Source organism: Sabethes cyaneus, chromosome 3, assembly GCF_943734655.1.
Source record: "Sabethes cyaneus chromosome 3, idSabCyanKW18_F2, whole genome shotgun sequence".
Classification (NCBI taxonomy): domain Eukaryota; kingdom Metazoa; phylum Arthropoda; class Insecta; order Diptera; family Culicidae; genus Sabethes; species Sabethes cyaneus.
The window spans coordinates 185552367-185578635 of NC_071355.1; the positions used below are offsets into that span (position 1 = coordinate 185552367).

At 40.9% G+C, this 26269-nt stretch overlaps 2 protein-coding genes and 1 long non-coding RNA gene across 4 annotated transcripts; 2 read left to right on the forward strand and 1 right to left on the reverse strand.

Moving 5' to 3' along the window:
- Positions 1-2188: 2188 nt before the first annotated feature.
- LOC128740338 (adenylyl cyclase-associated protein 1) lies at positions 2189-9074 on the forward strand. The gene is made up of 7 exons (XM_053835876.1): positions 2189-2526; positions 3399-4059; positions 4138-4333; positions 6897-7254; positions 7320-7699; positions 7760-7906; positions 7965-9074. The coding sequence occupies exons 1-7, from the start codon at positions 2454-2456 to the stop codon at positions 8046-8048; spliced, it is 1899 nt and encodes a 632-aa protein (XP_053691851.1). The 5' UTR covers positions 2189-2453; the 3' UTR covers positions 8049-9074.
- A 4152-nt stretch (positions 9075-13226) lies between these two features.
- Positions 13227-14205, forward strand: LOC128743837 (uncharacterized). Its single transcript, XR_008412326.1, has 3 exons — positions 13227-13292; positions 13353-13639; positions 13701-14205. It is a non-coding gene; the product is annotated as an uncharacterized LOC128743837 (long non-coding RNA).
- Positions 14206-21707: 7502 nt separating this feature from the next.
- LOC128741470 (RING finger protein 10) lies at positions 21708-24999 on the reverse strand. 2 transcript variants are annotated; one of them, XM_053837310.1, is made up of 6 exons: positions 24499-24999; positions 23280-24437; positions 22808-23212; positions 22596-22750; positions 22414-22530; positions 21708-22354 (listed from the first exon to the last, which is right to left on the reverse strand). In XM_053837310.1, the coding sequence occupies exons 1-6, from the start codon at positions 24569-24571 to the stop codon at positions 21929-21931; spliced, it is 2334 nt and encodes a 777-aa protein (XP_053693285.1). In that variant the 5' UTR covers positions 24572-24999; the 3' UTR covers positions 21708-21928. The 2 variants fall into 2 exon arrangements, with proteins under 2 accessions (XP_053693285.1, XP_053693284.1); XM_053837309.1 differs by having other exon boundaries at positions 22808-23215.
- Between the last annotated feature and the right edge of the window lie 1270 nt (positions 25000-26269).

Consider the following 26269-nt stretch of genomic DNA (forward strand, 5'->3'; position numbering starts at 1 on the left):
ATCAGCTTCCTTTAGCGTTCATGCTTCATGTCCGTGAAAGGCCACCGGGAGGATTATTGTTCTGTAAAGCGCCAGTTTTCTGCGAATTTCACGTGACTTCTGCTAGCTACTTAATTCGTAGAAAGCCCGATTCGCGGCTGCAATTCGTCTTTTCACTTCGCGGCTTACGTCACATGTCACGAGCGTACCAAGGTATATAATTTCGGCACCAACATTGTTTGGACTCCCACGTTCCCTGCCAGCAACCATGTACTTCGTTTTGATGGCGTTAATGGTAAATCCTAATTTTGCTGCTTCCCATTTAAAAGGCGTAAAGACTTCTTCCGCTGCTCCACGGTTGATTCCGAAGGTATCGACGTCATCCGCAAAACCAAGAAGCAAGTGAGATTTCCCGGTTTCTTTCCACGTTTGCTCTTCGTATCGCACCTTCCAAGGCGATGTTGATTAGCGGGTTAGAGAGTTGTTTCAGTCCATCCAACGTCACGATAGCGGCCACGAAGGACGTCTTACCCGCTATTATGAAGCATGATTTTGACTCATCCAGCGTTCCATGAATCAGTGTAACTAGTTTCATCGGAAACTCATGTTATAGTATTATTCGCCACAGCTCATTTTTTGACTGAATCGTACGCCGCCTTAAAGTCCACAAACAGATGAACTGACGCACGATAAACACGGTTAAAGGTTCAGTCAGGTCACCATCTTTCCCAGCGACCGTTTTCGACCCGCTGATTGCCTTTTTATCCTCTTTCTGTGTTGGTGACTCCACAATTTGGTCTCGCCACAGGCTTGGCGAAACTCCTACACCTCCCCGTTTTGTAGAAGCTCCATGTGTCGTTGCAGGCGAATTGCTCCTCTACGGCGGAGAGTAGGTATGGAGGTTTCTCTACAGCTCACTTATATTTTCTTCCCTTTCTTTCTGATGTGGGTGAAGTGTGAAGCCTTAGACCGCTATCATAGGTCGATAGATGAAGGTTATGGCTTCCAATGGCAGAACGGAAGAATTACTCCCTCGCGATCTCTACGGGCTTCTATCGGATAACTCCTTGTTTTTGCTTTCCCAACACTACGAAACCGACTGCATGCTCTGCCTTTTTACCGCCAGGGGTAGAAAATGTGGTACTTGAAAGAAGTACCTGTAATAGGGTCTACTGCACAAAACTCCCTTGCTCCGGAATTTGGCCGCTGAACTTCGGGAATAGCAGCGGTATCTATTCCGAGTTAGCAGCTCTCGAATAAGTAAACCAGCTCGTGCCATTTCATGGAGAGTTAGGACCTTCCAGGTATCAAGTTTCCAATCATTACCCCTAATTCGTTTCCTTGTTCTTTACCGTGTCCTATACGGACTGATAAGTTTCGTTTCGTATTTCCATTTTCGTTGTTCATGGTATATAAGAGCTTCGGTATGCTACCTTACCGGGGTCGCGTTACTTACATCCCACTGAGGGATCTGCCATCTTTTAGTTATAGCTTCCATTTCGCTTGTTTCTTCAGCTCGTCCAAAGTAGACGAATCCGCCGCCTTACCATCAAACTATAGGCTTAAATTCTGTCACTTCGACAAAAAAGTATATAGGATGTACGATCTGAAATACATTCTATTATCTTTATGTTGATAAAAATGATCTCTTAGAGATAACGAAGATTGTAGTCATCTGTCCTACTGTCAAATTTTCATCCTTATCTCCGGATTTGGAGGCCACTTTGACATAAAACGTAATTATTAAATGTTAAGGGTCATAAAATTGTTTTAAAAATTTACGACATAATATATACTATTACCAGTCCTTGTTAATTTTTTGTGAATAGCGTTTTTAAAAAATGTTGAAGGAACGAGCGGCTCATTTTCATTTTTTAGAGTTATCATTATTTATTTATTTCTTAACAGAGCTTAACTCGTAGTCAACTTTTAGTTTAGGTGAATTCAGCCAGAAATACTTTGTATGTTTGTATAGTTAATAAACAAAAAACGTCGCGTCCCTTTCTAAAACCGTTTGGCTGTTACCTTCGGAGATTATTCTTTCTGCTAAATTACGAAATTTACAACTTCTCACCGATCGGGCGGCCTACAGCAAACAGTCATTCTTCATACTCTTCGCTTACTACTACAGTATACATGTATGTCCTCTACTTAGCTCATCCCAAGAATAGTGCGATGCCGCCCGATGAGCGGAGTGTAATTTAATTTAATAAATTTATACACCGAAAAGTCGCCCCAGTTAGCGCTCACACAGTTGTAGTAAATTTTGGTGAGCTGACCACAACCCACGTGAAATTCCGGGCTTATCCAAGATGTTCGTGTAGTGTTGATGTTATTATTTTTTCTGAAAAAAATCGTAGAAAGTTGTTTTTTTAAAAAGTGAAAAATAATCACAAATGTGTACCCACCGTTTGCGTACATGTATTTGTTGATTAGAGCTGTGACCAACCACACAAACTCGTGAAGACCACCGGATGGGTCATTCAATGAGTGTCTGCTTTGGGCGAACGTTAGTCATACACGATGTGAAAAACTGCTCCAACCCAGGTAATTCGTGATAAGCGGATTAGTGCATGTCATCATCAGTTCTGTTCTGTTTGCGGTGCTCTTACCTATACGATGCCGAAGGGAGCATAGAAAAGTGCCAGTTGTTTCTTTGTGGGTGGGAAAATTCATAACAAGAAAAGCAATGCCCACCTCAATGACGTATATGTATCCTTCCTAAAATCTCCCACTTACAACCCGTGTGTAGTACGTGCTATGGACTGCGACTAAATATCATCTTACAGCTAAACGGTTTGTGTACTACCGAATTAGCCCTCTGTGTGCTCTCCGGACTGCCCTTATCATCACCGATGGTGGACTAATGACGGCATATGCGAAGAAGAAGGGGAAGAAAAACAAACATAACTTTCCGGTGCGCTGTTTGCGAGTGTTGTCTTTCTGCTTATATGGATGCTTTAATTCCGAACTGGAGAGCTTTGAAGCATTTCTGGTTTCATTAGGCGGTTATTAATTCAATTTATGTTTTTTTTTCTCATAATATCTCAAATATCAAAGACTAGTCTGTTTATTCAACTACGGTCGGGGCTGTATTACCGTAAGACAGACTTTCGTGGCCAAACAATACTAACAACTGTATCCAAAGTCACGCCTCGGTTAGTTATATAAGATGATTTGTCACACACATGTCATCTGCAAAACCCCGTTTCCCACAGTACTTAATCAATCGGGATGTGTTGTACTGCTGATTTCAATATCTCATCTGGCGCTGAAGGATTATTTTTCATGTCATAGACATATACAGAGGTACTGTTGCTCACATGTTTCCGGGAAAATGGCCAAATAATACATAATCCAAGATAAATGATTACCTTACTTGTAAACCTGTCTAATTGTTGATTTATTTTTCAAATCAGATTGTGACCCTGACCTAAAACCCTCATCCGCTCGTGAACTAGAACACCTCATCGATAGGCTAGAACGAATAGTAGACCGCCTGGAACGTACCGTGTCGGCCCGTGAGTTGGAAGAAACTCGCCGTATTCTGAAAGACGTTTGCGACGCCGGAAAGATTATAGTATCTGACACTGTCACCCATACGGAGGACAACGTAGCCGCGGACGAAGATACTAGATTGTTTGAACTAACCTCGAACAGTGATTTGCCAACGGTTCTTCCATCGACACCGCCTCCATCAGCATCATATCTGCACCAGCAGTTGGACAGTCTCGAAGCTACCCTCTTCCCCGAGCTGACCCCCGAGCAAACTGCTGCTGTCGAGCGCCAACCCTCGATCGAAGACTCACTACCAACAGTTATTTCGCAAGTAGTATTAGATAATTCAAATAGTAGTAATAATAGTAACGATCAAGAGCAAAATTCAGTATTAGAAACAACCAACTACTTACCACCGGACGACGATTTCGGCCACCCGAAAGAAACCGCTAATAAAGACAAGATGAGTGTTAACGCCTACGAAGACATCATACTGGGTTCGCTTGCCAACTTCTTAGCGTTGTCCAACAAAATCGGAGGCGACGTTGCTGCCCAAGCTGAACTGGTTAAACAAGCGTTTAAGTAATTACTTTAAACCACTTCACAGTCTACAGTTAATGAACTAAATTTCTATTCCAATCTAATTACTTTCACGCGCAGTGCCCAGTTCTCGTTTGTGCGGACTGCAGCCGAATGCAGTGCACCGTCCAACAATGACCTGCAGAGCCTGCTCAAGCCGACCTCGGATCAGATTGCCGCCATCCAGAGCTACCGTGAAAAGCACCGCACGTCACAGTACTTCAATCACCTTTCCGCCATCAGCGAGAGCATTCCTGCCCTAGGTTGGGTCTGCGTGGTGAGTACTTAGTTTATCAAAATTATAACTTATTTGTGAGTTCTTTAGTGAAAAGCCAGAATTTATGATGTCATATCCTATTATTTTATCTTGCTCATGACTCCGAGAATATCAGCTCAAGAAATCCGAAAAAAGTATTGCTTTTTTGTGTGGTAAAGCCAGCGAGCTCCAGAAAATTGAAGAATGCAATTCAATGATGTTAGTCATCGCTTCGCTACAATAGCTTGTTGCAGCCAATCTACTACAACAGCGTTATTTTATCCTTACTCGCTTCCACAGAAACGAAATGAATCTGACACCCAAGAAATTAAGATAATTACCGCGAGTTTTTCTTTCTGTTAATGCTTTCTACAATATCAATTTATTTTATAAGTTGATAGCTCGATTAATACTTGACCTAATGAAATGATAATTATTTGAAAATTAAGGATCCAGAGAATGAGGCCGCTGCAACGGTATGCTTTCGGTTATATTTCTCGCTAGCAGAACGACGAGTAACATGGAATTGATAACACTGACAGATATGCTAACTATTCTCGTGGAAATTCTCGAATGACTTTGCTAACGAAATGTAGATGGAAACGCAGTCGACGAGTGTTTTTTTTTCGTGGCCATTCACCGACTCACCTTTATTGTTGAGGAAACGTTGGTAACATCGACTGCCGCGGTGCTAAAACTTTCTCGTTCAATCGGGTCGGATGATATTTCATCTATTTTTCTGAACAACTGCACCAGCGTTCCGGCGCTTCTTTACTCTATCTATCAGGTCTATTTTCTACAGCATCGGAATTGGTGTGTATATTTTCTGTACATAAATAGGAAATAGGAGAAACATTGACATCTACCAATGTATGCTCTAAATTTAATATCGAAACTATTTGACTTTATTTATGTAGCAACATTTGCACTGTAGCAAGATTAACAAGATTTTATGACTAAGCGCTCCACGGCTACCAGTGTATTAACTTAGAGGGGCATGAGCTCTTCATTTCCTAGCCGTAAAATAAAGCCTAAAGGCACGAACGCTAAGTTGACGTAGATTTACGAATGTAGATTCGATAGATTCGAATTCATCAAACTTTTATTACATAAATAACTTTTGTCCAGTAAGACCGATTCTTATAATGTTTCGTAGATATAGTCGTAGCGTTATGTCCTCTCGTTTGATACTAAGAAATTTGAAACAGGTAGTTAAATCACGTTGATTAAAATCAAATCAAACTTTTATTGTGCTATTTTTTTTTCAAATTGAAACATTTAAACGTTTAATCTAAAAACAAATCAATAGTGATCTATGAGGCTATCTTTCCTTTCAAATGAAACAAACATTTGATACTAAAATTGCTGAAATCGGCTGGATGGTTCCGGAGAAAATCGTGTCGTGAAATTTTAGCTAATAACTTTTAAACGAAACGTCGCCCCGCATAACAATTCAATAGTGATCTACAAGGCGATAGCACGTTCTAAAGAAGCGTAATAGCAAACAATTCGACCATCTCCGAGCAACAGACGACTAAAAAAATGAGGCGACACAAACGCGCGCACATGCATAATGAATGTAGCACATGGGTTGTGCTATGCTTTGAGTTCCCTCTTTACAAAAATCTCTAATCTCCAAAAATGCTGACTTGCTTGATACTGCATTCAACTTCACATCAAAACCACATATTTACCATACCGATATCGAATAGTATGCCATCATTGCAATAACCTCGGAATCATGGTAGCTCCAGAATTCTTCATTTCAGTCGCACTTCTCGGTAGTAGAAGCGAAGAGAGCAATCATAAATACAAAAAATAATTACCGTCGGCGGGTGGAGCGTGTGTGTGACTGGAATGATTGAAACTAGATGTAAGACTATCTAATATAGGGTGTCGTGTGCCGGTAGTTTAATTGTCAAAACGCTTGGGCGCAATGCGAGAGAATGTGAGTTAGAGTCCCACTCAACAATTGAACTACGCAATATATGTTTGGCCCCATATCGAAGTTTCGCAGTTTCATCCAGTCTGTCATTCTTCCCACCAAACGCTCCTTCACGTTTTATAAAAATAGTCGCACTATTTCTGTCAGAGAACCATAGTCGCCCCGGTCCTGCGTGGGTGCATCCCAAAATCTAAGTTCGCGGGATTGTGACCTTCAGTAATTCCTCCTTTAACGCTTGCCCCGCATTCAATTCCGTGCGTGATGCACAACAAAACTCTTTCAAGCCGCTGCTGATTTACTACCAAAACGTGCGTGGTAAACGAAGCAATATCGTCGATTCTTGATCTGCTGTGGCAGATTCGGACTTCCATCCGCCTTAACGGAAATTAGATTCACTCTACAATTGTTCGAAAGCACCTTTTCCATCTTCAAATGCAATCGTAATCGGTAGAGTCACAGCACACGGTGATGATGCTTTTGTCGAAGAATCGGCCGTTAATTCTCAGTTCGCACATCCGGGGATTTGGAAAAATTACAATTTCGCGCTATCACGGTCTTACAATAAAACTAATTCGACGGCGAATCACAATTTTATCAGCATTTGCGCACTTCTAATAATATTAAATTGCCATTCCATAGGCCCCGACGCCCGGTCCGTACGTCAAAGAGATGAACGATGCCGGTCAGTTCTACACGAACCGTGTCCTGAAGGATTGGAAGGAGAAAGACTCCACTCATGTCGAGTGGGCTCGCGCATGGATTCAAACGTTGACCGAACTACAGCAGTACATCAAGCAGCACCACACCACTGGTCTGGTGTGGGCCGGCAAGAACAAACCAGCGACAGGTGGATCGGCTATTCCACCACCACCACCACCCGGAGGTTTGCCACCACCGCCCCCAATGATGCCACTGGGTGATCTGTCCGGTGCTGGTGTAGGTGATGACAGAAGTGCTCTCTTTGCCCAAATCAACCAAGGAGAAGATATCACCAAAGGTGTGCTCGAAATGAACGCTATTTTTATTAAAAACAAATTTTATGAATTTAACTTATCTATTCAGGACTTAAGAAGGTAACCTCAGACATGCAAACCCACAAGAACCCCGGAATTCGTTCGGGACCAGCTCCTTATAAAGCACCCGCAGGTATTACCAATGGAACGAAAACGGTTTCGGCTCCGGCATCTGTTGCCAAGCCACCTTCTTTCACCCGGGATGGTAAAAAATGGCTGATAGAATATCAGAAAGGTAACTCCAATCTGGTAGTGGAAAATGCCGAAATGAACAACGTGGTGTACATGTTCCGATGCGAGAACTCTACCCTGCAGATTAAGGGTAAAATTAACAGCGTTGTAATGGATTCATGCAAGAAATGTTCTCTAGTGTTCGACTCTTTGGTTGCTTCGGCCGAATTCGTCAACTGTCAGAGCGTGCAGATGCAGGTAAGCTCACTGTTATATCTGTCGAAGTTTGTTTTTCTAAATTTTCAACCGATGATGTAGGTTTTAGGCAAAGTTCCAACAATCTCCATTGACAAGACTGATGGCTGCCAAATGTATCTGTCTGCGGACAGTCTTGATGTTGAAATTGTCAGTTCCAAGTCGTCGGAGATGAACGTTATGATTCCGAAAGGCACCAGCGGAGATTATGTAAGTTTTTTCGGCACTAAAAACTTGAGAAAAAAGTTCATTGTTTTTTCTTATGCAGACTGAACAACCAATCCCAGAGCAATTTAAGACTACAATCAAGGGGCAAAACTTGACCACTACCTTCGTGGAAAGTCTCGGTTAGACGAAAAATGGCGGCATTATTGGAACTTAGAACTTATCTACAAAATAAACAAAAAACAGTAAGCAAAAACACTGCACATCATTTGGAAATAGCTCACTAATAAGAATCAACAGTAAAAAAGCAGATTTTATACAAAATAAATCCAAACATAGGAATCAAAAGCTCACTAAAATTTCCATAACTCCTCTTCGAGATGCTGTCACTAGTCATCTTTCTTTATGTTTACAAACTTCGAAAACTTATATTCGATCGAGTCAGTCACAGCACCATATCCGCTTTCGATCGAAAATGCGAACGCTTTCTCTTTTCTCCTCACTTCACAAATATTAAAGTTCAACTTCAATTCTCCCAAATCTTCTTATAAATTCACCCAACGCAAAGGATGCTTATTCAAACAAATCGCATTTAATATCCCAAAACGGCTACAAATTTCAAATAACCATAATAGATATAACGAATTATATATCCAACAAAATGTACTAAAATAAATCCTAAAACTGGTTTGTCCCTTGGTAGGGTGCAAGCATTTAAATGTTAATGGAAAGTTAGTAAAATTCTTCAGGTAAAATTTCTACCGTTTCTTTAATTTTTTTTAATTTCCAACTGTTCTTAACAGCAAAAGTTCAATGCAATCAATGCTTTGCAGATTATTAGGTTGTTCCTGTACTGTGCTCTTTTACCAAACGTTTTATTCAGCCCGCAATACTAGCTAGCTAGCGTCGATACGTTGGTATAGAATTTTCGGCACAGAAAATACATACATGCATACCTACATACATTACATACATTTAGACGTAGCTAACCGATTTTTATTAACACTGAACAAAAAAAAATATTTAGCAAAAATAATTATGAAGATAGAATATGATTATAAAAGTATTCAATGCGGCATGCGCCTGTGCATGTGCGGCGCGGCACCGGTCATCAAAGGCGAGTGTTTTAAGTTGTAATGGATAAATATTAAAAGAAAGAAGAGTTTTTTTGAAACTGATTTGTATTTTAATGCAGTAAACTACAATGATACAACATTATGCCAATGTGTAAAAATAGAATTCTTGTTATCCGAATCGTTCCGAATCAAAACCGTACAATATCGCTATGAAATTTTGTGTTTGTGGGCATAGTTTTAAGACTACTTAGACCGTATGGATAAAAGAGTTGAAAGTTCTCCCATAAGATTTACACGGAAAAAGCGAGGCAAACTGTTTTATTCATACGGCCTATTGAAAACAATATTAAAAAAATCTGACATCTCCTGCTTTCCCATTTGCCGATTTTTTCGGATATTGTTTATTTTAAAAGCTCACAACTGTTGAACCATGCATCGTAGAACAAATTGTGAAAATGCAAAAAAACTCAACAGTCAAGAAAAAATATCAGTTGAAAAAAAAAATTCCACCGCGTTGAAAAACTCTAAACAAATGATGAAAAAACATATTTTAATTCTTGGAAAATTTTAAAAAATAGTTTTTTTCTGTGTCATTTTATAGTCTTTTAATGACCAAATTTAATAAAACATGGGGCTATCGTAAAATGTATATCAATAAAACCTAGCACCTAAACATGAAAAAAATATTTAAAACTTTTCTCAAGAAATTCTTTGGAGTTGAATGGTTAACTTTTTTTCAATAATATTTTTTCTAGCCAAACTAAAAAAAATATATAATTTTTCATAAATGAATATTTAGGAGATTGAAGTAAACCGCGAACGCAATCGGACGTGGAAAAATTTATCTCCAAAATTTTTACCGTTTTACCTATTCGAAATCTTTTGGTTTCAAAGATTTTTTTGGATGAATTTAATTTAATTTACCTAGTGGAAGTGTTGGATTGATTCACGAGGGAAACAGGAAGTTAACGTTAACACTGTGCAGAGAAACAAAACTGGAACGTTCGTAGCTGGTGTGGAGGAGAAATCGATTTGCAAGGATTATTAACAACAGTCAGAGAAGTCATATTGAAATCCTGCGCAATGCGAGAGGAAAGAAAAATCGAATTTTGGTGAGACCGTTTTAAATTTTTATCAGTGTTAATCAATGTTAATAGGTTCATTTGTTTTAGGCTCTGTTACGGGTAGGTATGTAATGTGCCTCACCTTCTGTTTAACCTTTTACATTAGATATTTTGGGCCTTTATGTACACGCAAAATAATCAACACGTCCTTTCCACGTGGATGAAAATATTCACATAACTTTTTCCGTAATTTATTTGACGTGAAAATTATTTTGAGTGTAGAGACACTAAGGATTACAGAGGCGACAAGACACTCGCCGTTTGAATCAAAACGGGATAGTCCCCTGTTGGCCGATGCTAATTTTGTATTGTACATGTTTGTATGACACGGTAAGTTTTACAAGAAAGTGAATCAAACTCGTAGGGACCAAACACCGAAACCTGACGTGTAGGGACGAGGGAGGGAATCTAATCACAAGCGAGCGCGAGGTGGTCAACAGTACAGACGGTAGATAATCTACAGACGCGCAAAGAGAAAAATTACCAATTCGGCAACACTTTTTTTGTTTATTTTATTTAAACAGTTTTGGCAACCAGTCAGAATTGCATCAATCTTCCTATAATCAGCAAGAAGTTGCGCGAATCGCGAGGTATGTTCCGTGGAATTTCGCGAATTACGACGCATATTTTGCAAATTGAACAAGACAATTGAATTTTTTAAAGCATTATATGATATATCGAGGGTAACTAATCCACATGTTGTTAGCAAATCAATAGTTTAAGTTTTAACATTTCAGGTAGATTACAAAACTTAGTCTTCCCTGCCTATACGAAACACAAGTTTGTTTACTTTGCTCATTTGGTGTCTCGATTTGACGGTTCGATTGGTGTTTTATGCCACGCTCTTTGCGCGTCTGTAGATTATCTACCGTCTGTAGTCAACAGATGGAAACAGTTTTTCAATGAACACTTCTCGCGTAACTTTTCAAAAAGACCTAAGTAGCATTGAGAGACCCTCTTTGGCGTCCCTCTCTTCTGATTATTACGGCAACATAAATGCATTTCAACAAAAATTTTCCTTACGTTTAGTTAGCTAGTGACGCTAGCAACCGATTCATGCAAAGCTGGTGTTTTAAAGTGCATTTGCATTGCCGTGGGAGATGAAAGAGAAGAAGCACAAAGGAATCTCTCATTGTTACTAAGGTCCTTTTGAAAAGTTACGCGCTTCTTCTTCTACCAGTTGAGAGCCCGGATGGGCCTTGCAGTATCAAAAATACCTCTCCACTGTACTAGGTCCTGGGCTACTCGCCGCCAATTCGTTGCGCGTCTCGACACACGCAAGTCGGTGTCAACCTTGTCGAGCCATCTAGCACGTTAGCCCCCTCTATTCGTGGGGGGGGGGGGGGCTCTTGAAGAGAATGGATATCACTGCACAGTCGTCCGGTATCCTTGCGACGTGGCCGGCCCACCGTAGTCTCCCATATTTCGCCAAGTGTAGGATGGGAATCTTTCCAAGTAGTGCAACTCGTGGTTTATACTTCATACGCCTCCGGCACTCTTCGCTATTCATTTGTACTCCGCCAAAAATAGTCCACGACAATTTTCGTTCAAATACGTATTTCGTAAGCAAAGTTACTGTCTGAAGCCTGTAGGGGATTATCTACAAGCTCTGATCTGGGTCTGATTAGCATTTTGTACATCGTCATTGTGCGGCGGCGTATGTTCCTTGATCGAAGCGTCTTGCGGTAGGAAAAGTAGGCTCGACTTTTCGCTTGAATACGTTGAATCTCGTATTATTGTCGGCGGTGACCAGAGATCCAAAATATAAGAATTCATCAACCAATTCCAATTCATTGCCGTCAATAGTCACTGTCCGCAGGAAGTAAGCGTTGCTTTCTGTGGAACCTCTTCGATGGACACCTCAATGGCGAAGTTGTAGAAGGAGGTGGAACGGAAGTCAACCTAGTAGTGCCAATGGATAATAATATCCCAGCACCTGATCTCCAAGAATTCAAACGTGAAATGGGGTTGCTGAAGACCAACAAGACCGCTGGTAATGATCGCCTACCGGCAGAGCGTTCTAAACATGGCCGAAAAACGCTAATAACGGCCCTACACTGGGTTATTTCTTTATTACTTGAGGTTATTTTATTATGGTGGTTTATCCCATCTACACCCAGTTAACAATTTGGTCTGTATATTCAAAGATAAGCGGCTGTATATACAACATCCCACTATCGCATGAAATGCAGCTAAAGCTTATATGCGTACCAATTTGGAGGCCATATGCGTACAATGCATTCTAAAGTACAAATATATTGATTCCATGTGTTGTCATATGTGATGTCTTTTAAACATTTCCAAAATGATACGAAGTCACATAAAATACGATTCGGTTTGTTTTTTATTTGCACGGTGATCGAACCTCCATTGCTGCGATATGGTTTATGACTTAGGTTGAATTTATTTTGCATAAAATGAAGTATATATTTGTCAAAATATTTATCATAGATAAGTTGGATCAGCAGTAGTCAAGATTTCCTTCAGAAGAAATCATAGTATTTTAATTTTTAATTTTATATAGTGGGGTTACATCTCGATCCGAACTCTTACCATCATGAATGTTGGTTCCACATCGTACCGCTGCGCCAAATCTGAAATATTATCAGGCACAACTTCTACCCTTAGATACGTTTCATAAAGCACAGTAGCATCGTTTGATCTAAAAATAGCCTACTGACATTACTTGATCTAAAAATAACTCATCGTTATTCTTATATGATCCTTGTTGTACTCTCAACAGCGTTAAATATAATGCCTTTGTCATACAATCGGAACAAATTAGCTCAAAACTACATATACAATCGTATTCCAATATAAAATTGTCAATTGTTGTCAATGCGATTATGTTCAGTCGTATCCACGATTAAATATGATGTAAATTAAACATAATTGTGGCATGTTCGCGCCAGTACTCACACTGATGCCAGTTATCAATAGAACATTTTCACTTTCAAACTTTGAATAATTTTATTGCATTATAAAACATTATAAAACATTATGAACGAATATCATTTTATTTTTTATCAATTGTTCTACTATCAAATTTATCAAAAATTACAAAACGAACTCAACCAAACTATGTCCAAACAACTATTAATGTTATTGACAATAAATTGCAATGGCATCACTTTTGCATCAAAGTAAACAAACCAAGTTCCACACCGCGGTTGCTTAAGTTTTACGAGTCTCATAATTCTAATTGAATTCTACGTCTTCAAATAAAATAAGGTAAGTAATGACACTGATTATTATTGAAATGTGAAATCAATTGAATTCTGTTCATTTCAGATGTAGTACAATTCGCAAAACTCAAAAGTTTAAAGTGCTAAAATGTATGTCTGAATGAGTGAGAAAATGTTTTCTGTTTTGGGCCAAACTTCCGGATGTTTAAACCGAAGCCTTTACACGTCAGTGAAAATTGTTATGTCCCACGAAGCAGACTGCTTCTAAAAAATCTAAAACTCGAACGAAACCCAGCTCTTCCTGCAGTGAATGTAAAAAGACAGTCATATCAGCACCGAAAAAGATCTGAGTGAATCATAAAACTGAACAACAACGAATTACATCAAAAATCTGTAAGTAGTCACATTCTGGGAGAAAAATCACCATCAAGTTATGATTGTGTGTATACTTCAGTTACAGCAAGTTTTTTAAAAAAATACCATCTTAAATTCCTCAAGAAAAATGATAACGCTTGGGACACCTGGTTTTAGTTTGCGCCGTGTGACTTTTGGACGATGTGGACCGGAATTAGTAGTGATCATATAGCAAAACCGTGTATACCGTGAATAAGGAAATGTGACCCAACTTCATTGCAGTATTGCGCAGATTGCGTCTCCATATCATATCCGAAGGTATGGAAAAGGATGCTCAACTTAGCAGAGATAGCGGAGATGAATCGAGCAATTCAGAAAAAATACAAATTCGGTGCCGATCCGACGCAAAATATGCAAATGCACAAATTGCAAATACGATTGACTAGTTCTTTATTTCACATATTTAGCTGATTTTGAATACTTCCTCGTAAAATTTTAAGATTCTATCTATATTTTTAGGTTATGTTTACATTTACATCATTACTATTTTTAAACTATTACGCATGCTATGTTTGAAATTAACAGTTTTTGTATTTATTGATACAAGTGCCTCTTTTGTTATATGTTAGTTATTGAAATGAAACAAAGAAAAACAAACAAGAAATAATAAATACACTGTTTTAATCATTTATTTGATATAAATAATTTAGCAAATTTTATTCATACTATAAATTAGAGACACAAACTACTCGTTCTTTCCTGGTAAGTGAAACTAGCTTGTATGAAACAACTTCGCGATTTTGAGATGCTTTCTGGATCCCGCTTCGTTGCAGCTGCAAAAGAACTAGGTTCTGATTGTACCAATTTCTTAAAGAGTGCATGTAGTGGGATTTAAACAGTTATCGACACGACGACAGATAATGAGTATTGTTGCCGACATTGAAGTTTATTTTATAACAGACTAGCTGACCCGACAAACTTCGTATTGCCACAAATTAACCTGTGTTGTACATAAATCATGAATCTCGGATGATCTTTGTCACTATCTCGAATTTTGCAAGCCCCCCAGTGGGCGGCGCTTCCGACGGCGGGTCACCGGCAACACTCGCGACCGGCTCGTCCTGAATGATCTAGTGTTACTATAGATAGTTTTTGTGGTCTTGTTATTGATTAATGTTTTATGGAAGAGTCTCGAATTTCTCGAGTTGGATTAGTTTTTGAGTTTCGCAAAAATTTCTGTTTTATTTGTATGAGAGTCCATATCCCCCTACCACAGGGGTGAGAGGTCTCTAACTATCATAAAATAAATTCAAGACTCAAAAATCTCCTACATGCTAAATTTGGTTCCATTTGCTTGATTAGTACTCAAATTATAAGGAAATTTGTATTTCATTTGTATGGGAGCCCACCCTCTTAAAAGGGAAAGGGGTCGTAATACACCACAGAAAAAAAATTCTGCCATCTAAAACTCTCACATGCCAAATTTGGTTCCATTTGCTTGATTAGTTCTAAAGTTATGAGCAAATTTGTATTTCGTTTGAATGGGAGCCCCCCCCCCTCCTAAAAAGGTAAGAAGTCCTAATTCATAATGGAAAAAATGGTTGCCTCCAAAAACACCCACTTGCCAAATATGGTTCCATTTGCTTGATTAGTTCTCGAATTATGAGGAAAATTGTATTTCATTTGTGTAGAAGCCCCCCCTCTTGAAGTGTGGAAGGATCCTAATTCACCGTAGAAAATATTTTTGCCTCCAAAAACCTCCACATGCCGAATTTGGTTCTATTTGCTTGATTAGTTCTCGAGTTATGGGGAAATTTGTATTTCATTTGTATTGGAGCCCCCCTCCTAATGTGGGAAGAGGTCCTAATTCATCACAGAAAAAATTCTTGCCTCCAAAAACACCTACACGCCAAATTTGGTTCAATTCGCTTGATTAGTTCTCGAGTTATGAGGAAATTTGTATTTCATTTGTACAGGAGCCCCTCCTCTTAAAGTGGGGAGGGGTCCTAATTCACCATAGAAAATTTTCTTGCTCTCGAAAACCTTCACATGCCAAATTTGGTTGCATTTGCTTGATTAGTTCTCGAGTTATGAGGAAATTTGTATGGAAGCCCCCCCTCTTAAAGGGGAGAGGAGTTACAATTCCCCTTATAAAGAGGGAGGGGTCTCAATTTACCATAGAATAAATTCTTGTCACCGAAAACACCCACATGCCAAATTTGGTTCTATTTGCTTGATTAGTTCTCGAGTTATAAGGAAATTTGTATTTCATTTGTATAGGAGCCCCCCCCCCCACTTAAAGTGGGGAGGGATCCCAATTCATCATATAAAAAAATTTTGTCTCCAAAAATACACATATGCCAAATTTGGTTCCATTTGCTTGATTAGTTCTCGAGTTATGAGGAAATTGGTATTTCATTTGTACAGGAGCCCCCCCTCTTAAAGTGAGGAGGGGTCCTAATTCAACATAGAAAATTTTCTTGCCCTCGAAAACTTTCACATGCCAAATTTGGTTCCATTTGCTTGATTAGTTCTCGAGTTATGAGGAAATTTGTATGAAAACCCCCCCTCTTAAAGGGGAGAGGAGTTATAATTCCCCTTATAAAGAGGGGAGGGGTCTCAAATTACCCTAGAATAAATTCTTGTCACCGAAAACACCCACATGCCAAATTTGGTTCTATTTGCTTGATTAGTTCTCGAGTTATGCAGAAATTTGTGTTTCATTTGTATGGGAGCCCCCCCTCTTAGTGGGGGGAGGGGTCTCTAACCATCACTAAAACCTTTCCTGGCCCCAAAAACGCCGATTCACGCCGATTGGTTCAGTAGTTTTTGATTCTATAAGGAACACAGGACAGACAGACAGACAGACAGACAGACAGACAGACAGAAATCCTTCTTTATAGGTATAGATTTCAATCAATATAATATAAGACAATACGTAAACTTAGTTGCGACAACCACTATATTGCAATAAGAATTTGAGTACTATTTAAGCTATGGCTGTATATCAAACATTAAACGATTGATTTATGACTTAATGAGAACATACCTAAACTAAAAATGTACATTAATGCGAGAGAATGTATGAAATACTCCTGAAATCGGTTTTGATCGTAAGTTTGACTTTTTCATTACATTGCATCAACTTCAGTTGAAAGGATATACAATTTTGATTTAATGTTCATTTTAATGCGATTTAATGTATGCATCGATATACGATATCTGGTTATCTGGGCAGCTCGACCGCTGCAATTATCGCGACATAACGTTGTTAAACGTCTGCAAGGTAATCTCCCAGATCCTGTTACGTCGGCTGTCAACCATAGCACAGGGAATTATCAGGCTAGCTTGATGGGGGCTAGCACAACTACGAACCAAATTTTTACCATCCGTCGGATCTTGCAAAAATGTCGAGAGTACAGCTTCCGAACGCATCACATTTTTATTGATTTCAAATCAGTACACGACACAGTGGATCGAGACCTGCTATAGCAGGCAATGCACGACCATGGGTGTCGAATAATCGGGCGCGACTCCGAGTTGAGTGTTGAGGCGCAGCGGCTAGAAGCGCGATATTCCAGCCAAGTAGCATGACTTTGTGTAAACGAACAAAGCCTTTCTATTCCATAATTCTCCAATTCAACCTGACAAAGCTGGTCTGAGTGTCGTCCAGTAAGGACTCACGGCTAGCAAGAGACTGGCGACCAGCGAATGACATTGTATCCATGCATGTACGTACGACGGAGGAACGGTGATTGGCCCAGTTTAACGCCAAGAATTTAGGAGACGTTTGTCATTACCTTGTAATAGAGATATAGAAGTGTATCCGTACTCAGGTAGGGTCAACAAAACCACGTTTATCCGGTAATCGGCACAACGCTTCGACTCGGACAAAGCTAAACATTCAAAAATTCTCTACATCAGTTATCTATAGCAGGAGATGGATCAACTACCAGATATCCAGATATCCACGATTATCTAACTGAATCTGACTGAGAGTCTCCTGTACATAGCAGTACACACAAGGCCAGACATTGCCAGGAGCTCGTCTAGACTAAACCATTGATGGAAGAAATCGGTGGTCCATCACCGTATTTGAGAACAACCAAAGCTGCATCCAATTGGTAGAGGGCGATCGAATCGAATGACACAGTTCTCCACGAATCTCCAGTTCCGCGGGCACCCAGTGCTCGCCAGATCTCGCTCCACCTGGTCTTGCCAGTTCGCTCGCTGTGCCCCTCTTCGTCTTGTTCCTACCGGATTTGATGCGAAAACCATTTTTGCAGGATAGTTGTCCGGCATTCTAGCAACATGTCCTGCCCAACGTATCCGTCCAGCTTTAACCACTTTCTGAATACTTGGTTCGCCATAGAGACGCGCAAGCTCGTGGTTCATTCTTCGCCTCCATACACCGTTCTCTTGCACTCCGCCAAAGATGGTTCTTAGCACCCGTCGTTCGAAAACTCCGAGTGCTCGTAGGTCCTCTTCTAGCAGTGTCCACGTTTCGTACCCGTAGAGGACAACCGGTCTAATTAGCGTTTTGTATAGTGTGCACTTTGTACGGGGGCTCAAATTGTTCGACCGCAAGTGTTTGTGGAGTCCGTGGTAGGCCCGACTTCCCCTGATAATACGTCTTTTAATCTTACGGCTGGTGTTGTTGTCCTCTGTTGCCAGTGAGCCAAGATATACGAACTCTTCGACTACCTCAAACTCATTCCCGTCGATTACCACGGTACTGCCCAAGCGGGCCCTGTCGCGCTCGGTCCCGCCAGCCAGCATATACTTCGTTTTAGACGTATTTATCTTCAATCCAATCTTCTCTGCTTCGCGTCTGGTGTACTGATCTTCCACCGCCTCATATGTTCTGCCGACAGCATCCACATCGTCAGCAAAGCAGATAAATTGACTGAATTTATTGAAAATCGTGCCCCGCATTTCAATCGCCGCTCGTCTTATAACACCTTCAAGCGCAATGTTGAATAGCAGGCAGGAAAGGCCATCTCCATGTCGAAGTCCCCTGCGAGATTCGAATGGGTCCGACAATCCACCCGAGATTCTCACACCGCACTGGATCCCATCCATCGTAGCCATGATAAGTCTAGTAAGCTTACCGCGAAAGCCGTTTTCGTCCAAAATTTTCCACAGCTCTTGTCGGTTTACGCTATCATATGCGGCTTTGAAATCGATGAACAGGTGGTGCGTGAGGACTCGGAATTCGCGGCACTTCTGGAGGATCTGCCGCAGATTTGGTCCGTTGTAGACCGACCCTTCATGAAGCCGGCCTGGTTACTTCCCACAAATCTATTTTGGCGATAGTCGATGAAAGATGACTTGGGACAGCACTTTGTAGGCGGCATTCAAGATAGTGATTGCTCGGTAGTTCTCACAATCTAGCTTATCACCTTTCTTGTAGATAGGGCAGATAACCCCGTCTTTCCACTTCTCCGGTAGTCGTTCCGTATCCCAAATCTTGACAATCAGTTGATGCAGACAGCCGGTCAACTTGTCCAGGCCCATTTTAATAAGTTCCGCTGCTTTGTCGTTCTTCAGCCGCTGGATGGCTTCTTTAACTTCCCTTATCGATGGGGCTGGCACATCTTCGTTGCTTGCTACACCAACGCGGTCACTTCCTCCGCTATCATGGTTGTAGGCACAGTTAGCAGGACGAAGTCTTCCCTTACCTGGGAGAGAAGGGCCAAAAATGTAGGCACAGTTAGCAGCAGGACGAAGTCTTCCCTTACCTAGCAGAGAAGGGCCAAAAATATAGGCACAAGAGCGAATTTACAATAAAACTATCTCAACGAAAGTGCTTGAAAAAATTAGTGAAAATTTTTACCCCCGAATGCTTTGATTTGTTATTTTCCAAATCAAGCGGTAACCAGGGTTACGAGGTTTGGCACGTTTGTATTATTCGTGTGTATAATGTTGGCAACAATGGTCTTCCGCCTGCACGCCATTCAGGTGTTCATCGTAGTGCTGCTTCCACCTTTCGATCACCGCACGGTCGTCAGTCAAGCTACCTCCATCTTTATCTCTGCACATTTCGGCCCGCGGCACGAAGCCTTTGCGAGATCTGTTGAGTCTCTGATATAACTTCCGTGTGTCGTGAAAGCGGTACAGCTGTTCGAGTTCTTCGCATTCCTCTTCTTGGTGGCGCTTCTTATCCTTGAAGAGTTGGGTTTGCTGCCTCCGCTTCTGTTTGTAGCGCTCCACATTCTGACGGGTGTCTCTACGCAGCATTTGTACCCGCGCTGCGTTCTTCTCAGCCAATATCTGCTGGCATTCCTCGTCAAACCATTCGTTACGTCGATTCGGTGCCACACGGCCTAGGACGTTCTCCACTACACTGTTAATGGCTGTTTTCACGGCATTCCAAAAGTCCTCAAGAGGGGCTTCATCCAGCTCACCCTCTTCCGGCAGCGCGATTTTGAGAGATAACGCGTAGTTTTCGGCGACCTCTGATTGCTTCAGTCGCGCTAGATTATACCGTGGCGGGCGCCGGTAACGTATGTTGTTTACAACAGATAGTTTTTGACGTATCCTTACCATCACTAGGTAGTGATCCGAATCAATGTTAGCGCCCGGATAGGTTCTGACGTCGATAATGCCTGAAAAGTGCCGACCATCTATCAGAACGTGGTCGATTTGTGATTCTGTCTGGTTGGGTGATCTCCAAGTGTACCGATGGTAGAGGTTATGCTGGAAGAAGGTACTACGTATGGCCATGTTCTTGGAGGCGGCGAAGTCGACAAGTCTTAGACCGTTTTCGTTAGTTTGCGGGTGAGCGCTGAACCGTCCAATCACCGGTTTGAATTCCTCCTCCTGACCAACCTGAGCGTTACAGTCCCCGATGACAATTTTGACATCATGTCTTGGGCAGCGGTCGTATTCCCGCTCCAACTGCGCGTAGAATTCGTCTTTGTCATCATCGGTACTTCCGAGGTGATTATGCTTATATCCGTTAATTATGCTTATATTGAAGAATCGGCCCTTGATACTTAATCTGCACATTCGGGGGTTGATCGGCCACCACCCGATCCATCGCTTCTGCATCTCGCCCATCACTATAAAAGACCATCGACCATCTCTATACGTACGTACCATTGTTCCTTTCCAGTATACCTGCTGCAGCGCTACGATGTCGAACTTGCGGTTCTTCACTTCTTTAGAAAGCACGTGGGTACTTCCGAGGAAATTTAGAGACCGACAGTTCCCTGTTCCTAATTTCCAATTGTTAGTCCGTTTTTGTCGCCTGGGTCTTTGCCGATTGTTCCGATTAGAGTTATTATTACTACTTACAGAGTCCATTGCTTTAATTTTTTTAGTGGTTCAGGCTTGCAAAGCCCGCAATTAACCCCACAGTATCGCCGGAGGGCCAACGTAGCTCGAAGGAGCTCTCCTCCACTGTCAGCATACGACCTTGGTATCCACCGGGGTTGGTTACCCGATCTCCACCGAGGTTGCTCGTATCCCGGCTGGTACCACGAGGAGGTAGGGGTGGGAGTTGCTAGATAAGAGGCTGTGGACCACTGTGGGGTCTATTTTATGCCCAGTGCACAAGGCACCGATGGTACGCATTACCAAGCCGTTTACCAACCATTCTTATACTATAAGAAATATAAAAAATTTGTTTTCCAATGCTTGGTAGAGTTATGAACTATTAAAATAAGTGCTGTCCGTCGAAAATACAGAAATACGAAAATTTCCATTGTAGTTCTGCGGAAAGACATCGATTTTTTAAATATTGTGTTCATTAATAAGTGCATAAACTAAGCCCAAACAATATTTCATTAAATTCTAAGTCTTCTGGATCTAAATTTGTACAATAATTTTGAAAAAGCCGCACCGGTAGAAACTATTCTCATCACTGCCCACGGTTGGAGGCCTTGAACAGCATTTAAAAAGTCCTTTGATTACGTAAAGAACCGCCCGTTTTACAGTTCTGAAGTTTTAGTAGCGTTTAACCGGTATCTGTTTGTCTGAGCAACTGAACTTCCTTAGACCACGCTGCATTCGAGTTTCTCTTTTTTTCACTGAAACTGTACAGTTACTTAGGTGCAATTAGCCACGAGGAACCTTGAGTTTTTAAAAGAAATCTGAATTAACGTGTGCCCATGTTAAATTTATTTACGCATTGTTATCGATTACTAAGGTTACACTGCTGGTTTTCGCAATACATAAAATATTTAGGGGTATAAAGAAACTCATTCCAAATTGAACAAAAACCTGAAGTCTAGAATTACTGGATAAATTATTTAATAGTTTGTTTTTCAAACGTTGGTGACTTTTGCCAAAACAAATAACGAGAACACCATCACCATACGATGGTTAATATAAATTCATTCCGGAAGCAAACAAAAGTGTTTTCTTATTTTTCTTTTTCTTTGCACCTCCGCCGCCATTGCCACCGCCATGGGCAGCCGATCCTTTCGCTTTCCCTGTGCAGCCTTCTTCGGCGGCGACAATCTCGCAATTGAGTGTTGCTTTTTCGAGAGCAACACCAATCGCAATGCTTAAATCTTCACCAAAACAAGACGCACGGTTTTCATGTTCTTGTGCAGTTTCATCTTCATTGTTCTTTTCACTGGAAGAACGGTATCTTGCCGGCGTGTTAGACATCATTTTCGAACCGGTTACGGGAATTAGCTTTGGTGCTGGAGCAGCCAGTGGAGCGAACGCATTAACAGAGCTGCCTCCTGCTGTTCCAGCCGAGAGTGAAGGCCAAAAAGTGCTCGACGGGGAAGTACATAGCATCTAGAGTTAAAGCATTTACATAACCTCAAGATTTGGATAACTCAATTACGATAACCTACCGTGGACCAGGACGGTCCTGAACTAGCTTGGCTTGATGATGGAGACATATCGTTTGATGGAGAAATTTCTGAAAGAGTTGGTTCTTGACTAAAGTCGTATGGTTGAACGCTTCCACACTGAAATGAATGTAAAAAAGCAATCAAAATTTAAACAACTGATTAATTTTAAAAGCATGACATACCGAAGGAAAATGTTTAATAGAATCAATAGGTATTTTGGCAGACCGAGCAAGAGATTTCCCCAGCTGGCGCTCGTTGTATTCATAAATCTGCTTCTCTCGGACGCGTTCCGCGCGTGCTATTTTCTGTCTTTTCTTGCGCCGAGCATTAATTTCCTCTGAAAACATTCACGATAGTAAGCCTTTTTCTGAGGAAAAGGTATTGATTTACATACCTTTGAACTGAGCTAAAACTTCGTTGGATATCACTTCCTTCTCGAACTCAATTTCAACAACCTCGAAAGATGTGCACACTGGCAGATGTTGCAAATATCTCAATCGTTTCCGAAGATCCTCCGACATCGAGCAGCTGTCCTTATGAACAATTCTTCCTGTGATTTTCAGTGGACTTTTATCCAAGCTTCCGTACATGGTCTGCAACATTCGAGTGTTCAACGAATGTAAGTATAGTGGCTGACCATCGATTGCTTGATAGAAGTAAAAGCAATTCGACGAAGCACATTTCGCTGTCGGGACAATGTCGATATCGCTTAGCAAGAAGTTGCTCTCTTCGTCAATCATGAAATCTTGTCGCTTGCTTTCTGCTTGATTTTCCTCTTCTAGTATGCAAACCGCTCTTGCTTCTTAAATATGAATTAAAAATTAATACATATATAAAATATATTCTATGTTCTTTCAACTACTAACCGTCAAGCAGCTCGTCAGAATCTTTTTCGCATGTCTGCTGCTGAGAAGCATTTACCGGCTGCAACTCAACGGGAATCGTAATAAATTTTCCGTTTAAAACGGCCTCTTCACGTTTGATCAACTCTTGTAGAGACTGCTGCACAAAGATGTTTTCTGGACAGTCAATGCCATCAACGACAATTTGATTCTCGAGTTCAAGCCGCTCTCGACTTATAATGTTTAAAATTTCATTGCTGTCCGCCAGGAGCAGCTTAGTAAGGGTAGTATTTTCAGCGCTCGAACGAAACTGCGGTACTCCTGTTCCAGGCTCCTCGCTGATCTTTGCCATGCTGGTAGCGCTCAAGGACATCTTTTCACGACGCATCAGTTGAAATGTTACAGTTTCTCCGACGGTAAACGAATGAAACGGTTTCGACACAGCACTTCGCAAATCCGGCAAGTGAATGGCGTCATAACAGATGGGACACTTGCGCCAAGTTTTGTCCGACAGAGCTAAATAATGCAATATACAAGGCCAGCAATAAACATGACCACATTTTGTCATTTTAGCTGCTACCGGAGGGTACAAACAGATCGGACATTGTGATTCTTCATAGCTGAAAATGTGGATCTGTTCTATCTTGTCCCATTCTACCAAATGATCTGGGGATGCCATATATGCCGTATAATCCGAACCAGCACGAACGACAAACTGACAATTAGCCTGAAGGAACTGTTCCTTGTTATAAGTTGGCTTCTTGATGTAACTCCGATTGTTACCCGTTTTGCTAAAACGCATAGGCCCATCGCGATCTCGCGGCGAGCAATGGAAGTTCAACAAGTGATTCAAACTTTGTTTCTTTGAACCAGGCGCGAACAACGAATAGAGTTCATGCTTCATAGGGGCTGAGGCACTCCTCTGATACGTCACCGCTAGTCCGGTTCCCTGATGCTGTTCTTCGAATTGTTCAGAAGTTTCATTTTCATGAAACGCCCCGGAGTCGGCCGACAAGTCTGGGCGTTGCCTTGATCGTTTATCATAATTGAAGTTGGTTTGGTTTCGAGTTTTGCCAGTCGTAGAAAGTTTTCCTCCGCTGTTACGATTGTTTTCCGGTTTATAACCACTCGATGCGGTTTGCTCTCGTCGTTTAGAATGGCGAGGCCACTTAGTTGATGCGTCTGAAATAATACAAAATAATATACACACTAAAAACAAATCTGAAAAACCATTTAATTTTACCTGGATTCTTCTTCGGATCAGTAATCGGTCCCTTGGACAGATTCTGATTGGAAAATCGATGGCTCTTCTCCATTGAAAACGTAATTATAACTTAATGCTAGGTTAAAAAAGGACACTGAAGTAGAACTGTATGTGCAGTCGAGTTGGTCCGCTACCGATTTCCGGAGCCGATGAGACTGCACCGGTTTCAAACAACGAGAACGTCCTCCACGAAATGGAGCGCTGCTGCTGCTGCTGCTAGCAAACAATACCTTGCGTTCAGACATTTTTCTAGTTGGCCATGATTGTACACGAATTAGAAAAAGAGAAAAATCTTCCACAATTTTTCTTTGCGATTGAAAAAGGGTTGAAATGCGAATGAAACGAATCAAAAAATGGATGGCTTCGTTGCCAATCCCTGAGGCCCCAGATTTCAACGGTAAAGGCCTGGAACCGTTCGACGGCACACGCGAAAACACGCAAAAACCACCAGAAGAAATTTCACACACGGACCGTCGCTGTGCAAATGGCGACGAAAATGACGTATCACGTGCCGGGCTGCCAGTTTCATTTGAAATATTTTATTTTTTTTATAAAATAACAATCTGCATTTCAGCATTTAAGAGCATGATCAAAGGTCGTCCAATTTTAGATCAGACGAAACGGACAAAATAAGTTTTTGATATTTATTTATTTACAACAAAATAACATCACACCAAAGTCCTTTACAAAATATAAAGTTATATTTTATTCGGACATGCATTAGACTAGTCATTCATCAGCATTCATAGCATTCATTTCGGTTGACCCAGTCCATTCCTTGCAATGTGAAAAGTTTAGTAAAAAATCGTTTGATACCTATCGAACTTTTCACGTACGTAATGGCGACTACCCAGGTAACTAATAAGCATTTCCAATGCGACTTAAATGCAAGCCAATAAGCATTTAAGTTGCCTTAAATGCTGCTTAAATGCTATTTTTGGCAAAATATGCGGCTACTTTGCTGCTAGCCCTCTTATAGTGCTGACAATGCTTATTTGCAGCTAATTACCGACAAGAAGAATTTAAATAAATTGTGAATGCCAATTTACAACAGATATGCAGTCAAAAGGCTGATAAACAGCAACCTGCTGCATAAAACGCCAGGGATGCTAGTAAATGGTTGATTTACTGCTTATACTAATGCTTATTTGTTACCTGGGTAGTGGGAACAACTTTCGGAAAACGTTAGCATGCCTTTGGCAACTTTATTCACGTCAAGTTGATATTTTCAGCCTTAATTGTTGTTGCAGAAGTTTCGAACATAGCCGAGCGGAGTTCCCAAAAGCAAATAAACATTGTCGAAAAGTGTACCCACTAGCCGCCATTAAGCGCGCGATAAGGTGGATATCACGTGCATGTGCATAGTTTTTCCGACTTTTCTCGGGAGTTTTTTGCCACCGTTGAAAATAATATTGACGATTGCAAGCAAATTTTTATCATAAAAATTGCACATTCGCTCATAAAAGTACTATTTTACATTCCATCTGGTTAAAACCACATTGAAATAGAAATTAAAACAAAATACTTTTTCACTTTGCATCGGTATTTTCGGTGCACTTTTTCATTATAAGTATTCCAAACAATAAGTGCGCCAAAGACACCAAGACGATTCAATTTAACCTAGCAATTAATATTAAAAAATTGTCCTTTTTTCACACAAAAAAATAATACACCAGAAAAATAACAATTCTGTCAAGGTAATTTCTTTGCCGAAGGTCTACGTTACCGCCTCGTCGGTTGTGAGGAACAT

What these genes read in the sequence shown, in the direction of transcription:
- LOC128740338 (XM_053835876.1), top strand. Translation starts at nt 2,454, where the DNA reads ATGGGTCATTCAATGAGTGTCTGCTTTGGGCGAACGTTAGTCATACAC. An exon ending in CTGGTTAAACAAGCGTTTAA is followed by an intron (nt 4,060 to 4,137) that starts GTAATTACTTTA and finishes TTTCACGCGCAG; the next exon opens with TGCCCAGTTCTCGTTTGTGC. An exon ending in GTCAGAGCGTGCAGATGCAG is followed by an intron (nt 7,700 to 7,759) that starts GTAAGCTCACTG and finishes CCGATGATGTAG; the next exon opens with GTTTTAGGCAAAGTTCCAAC.
- LOC128741470 (XM_053837309.1), bottom strand. Translation starts at nt 24,571, where the DNA reads ATGGAGAAGAGCCATCGATTTTCCAATCAGAATCTGTCCAAGGGACCG. An exon ending in TTCTGACGAGCTGCTTGACG is followed by an intron (nt 23,216 to 23,279) that starts GTTAGTAGTTGA and finishes TTCATATTTAAG; the next exon opens with AAGCAAGAGCGGTTTGCATA. An exon ending in AGTTTTAGCTCAGTTCAAAG is followed by an intron (nt 22,751 to 22,807) that starts GTATGTAAATCA and finishes GAATGTTTTCAG; the next exon opens with AGGAAATTAATGCTCGGCGC.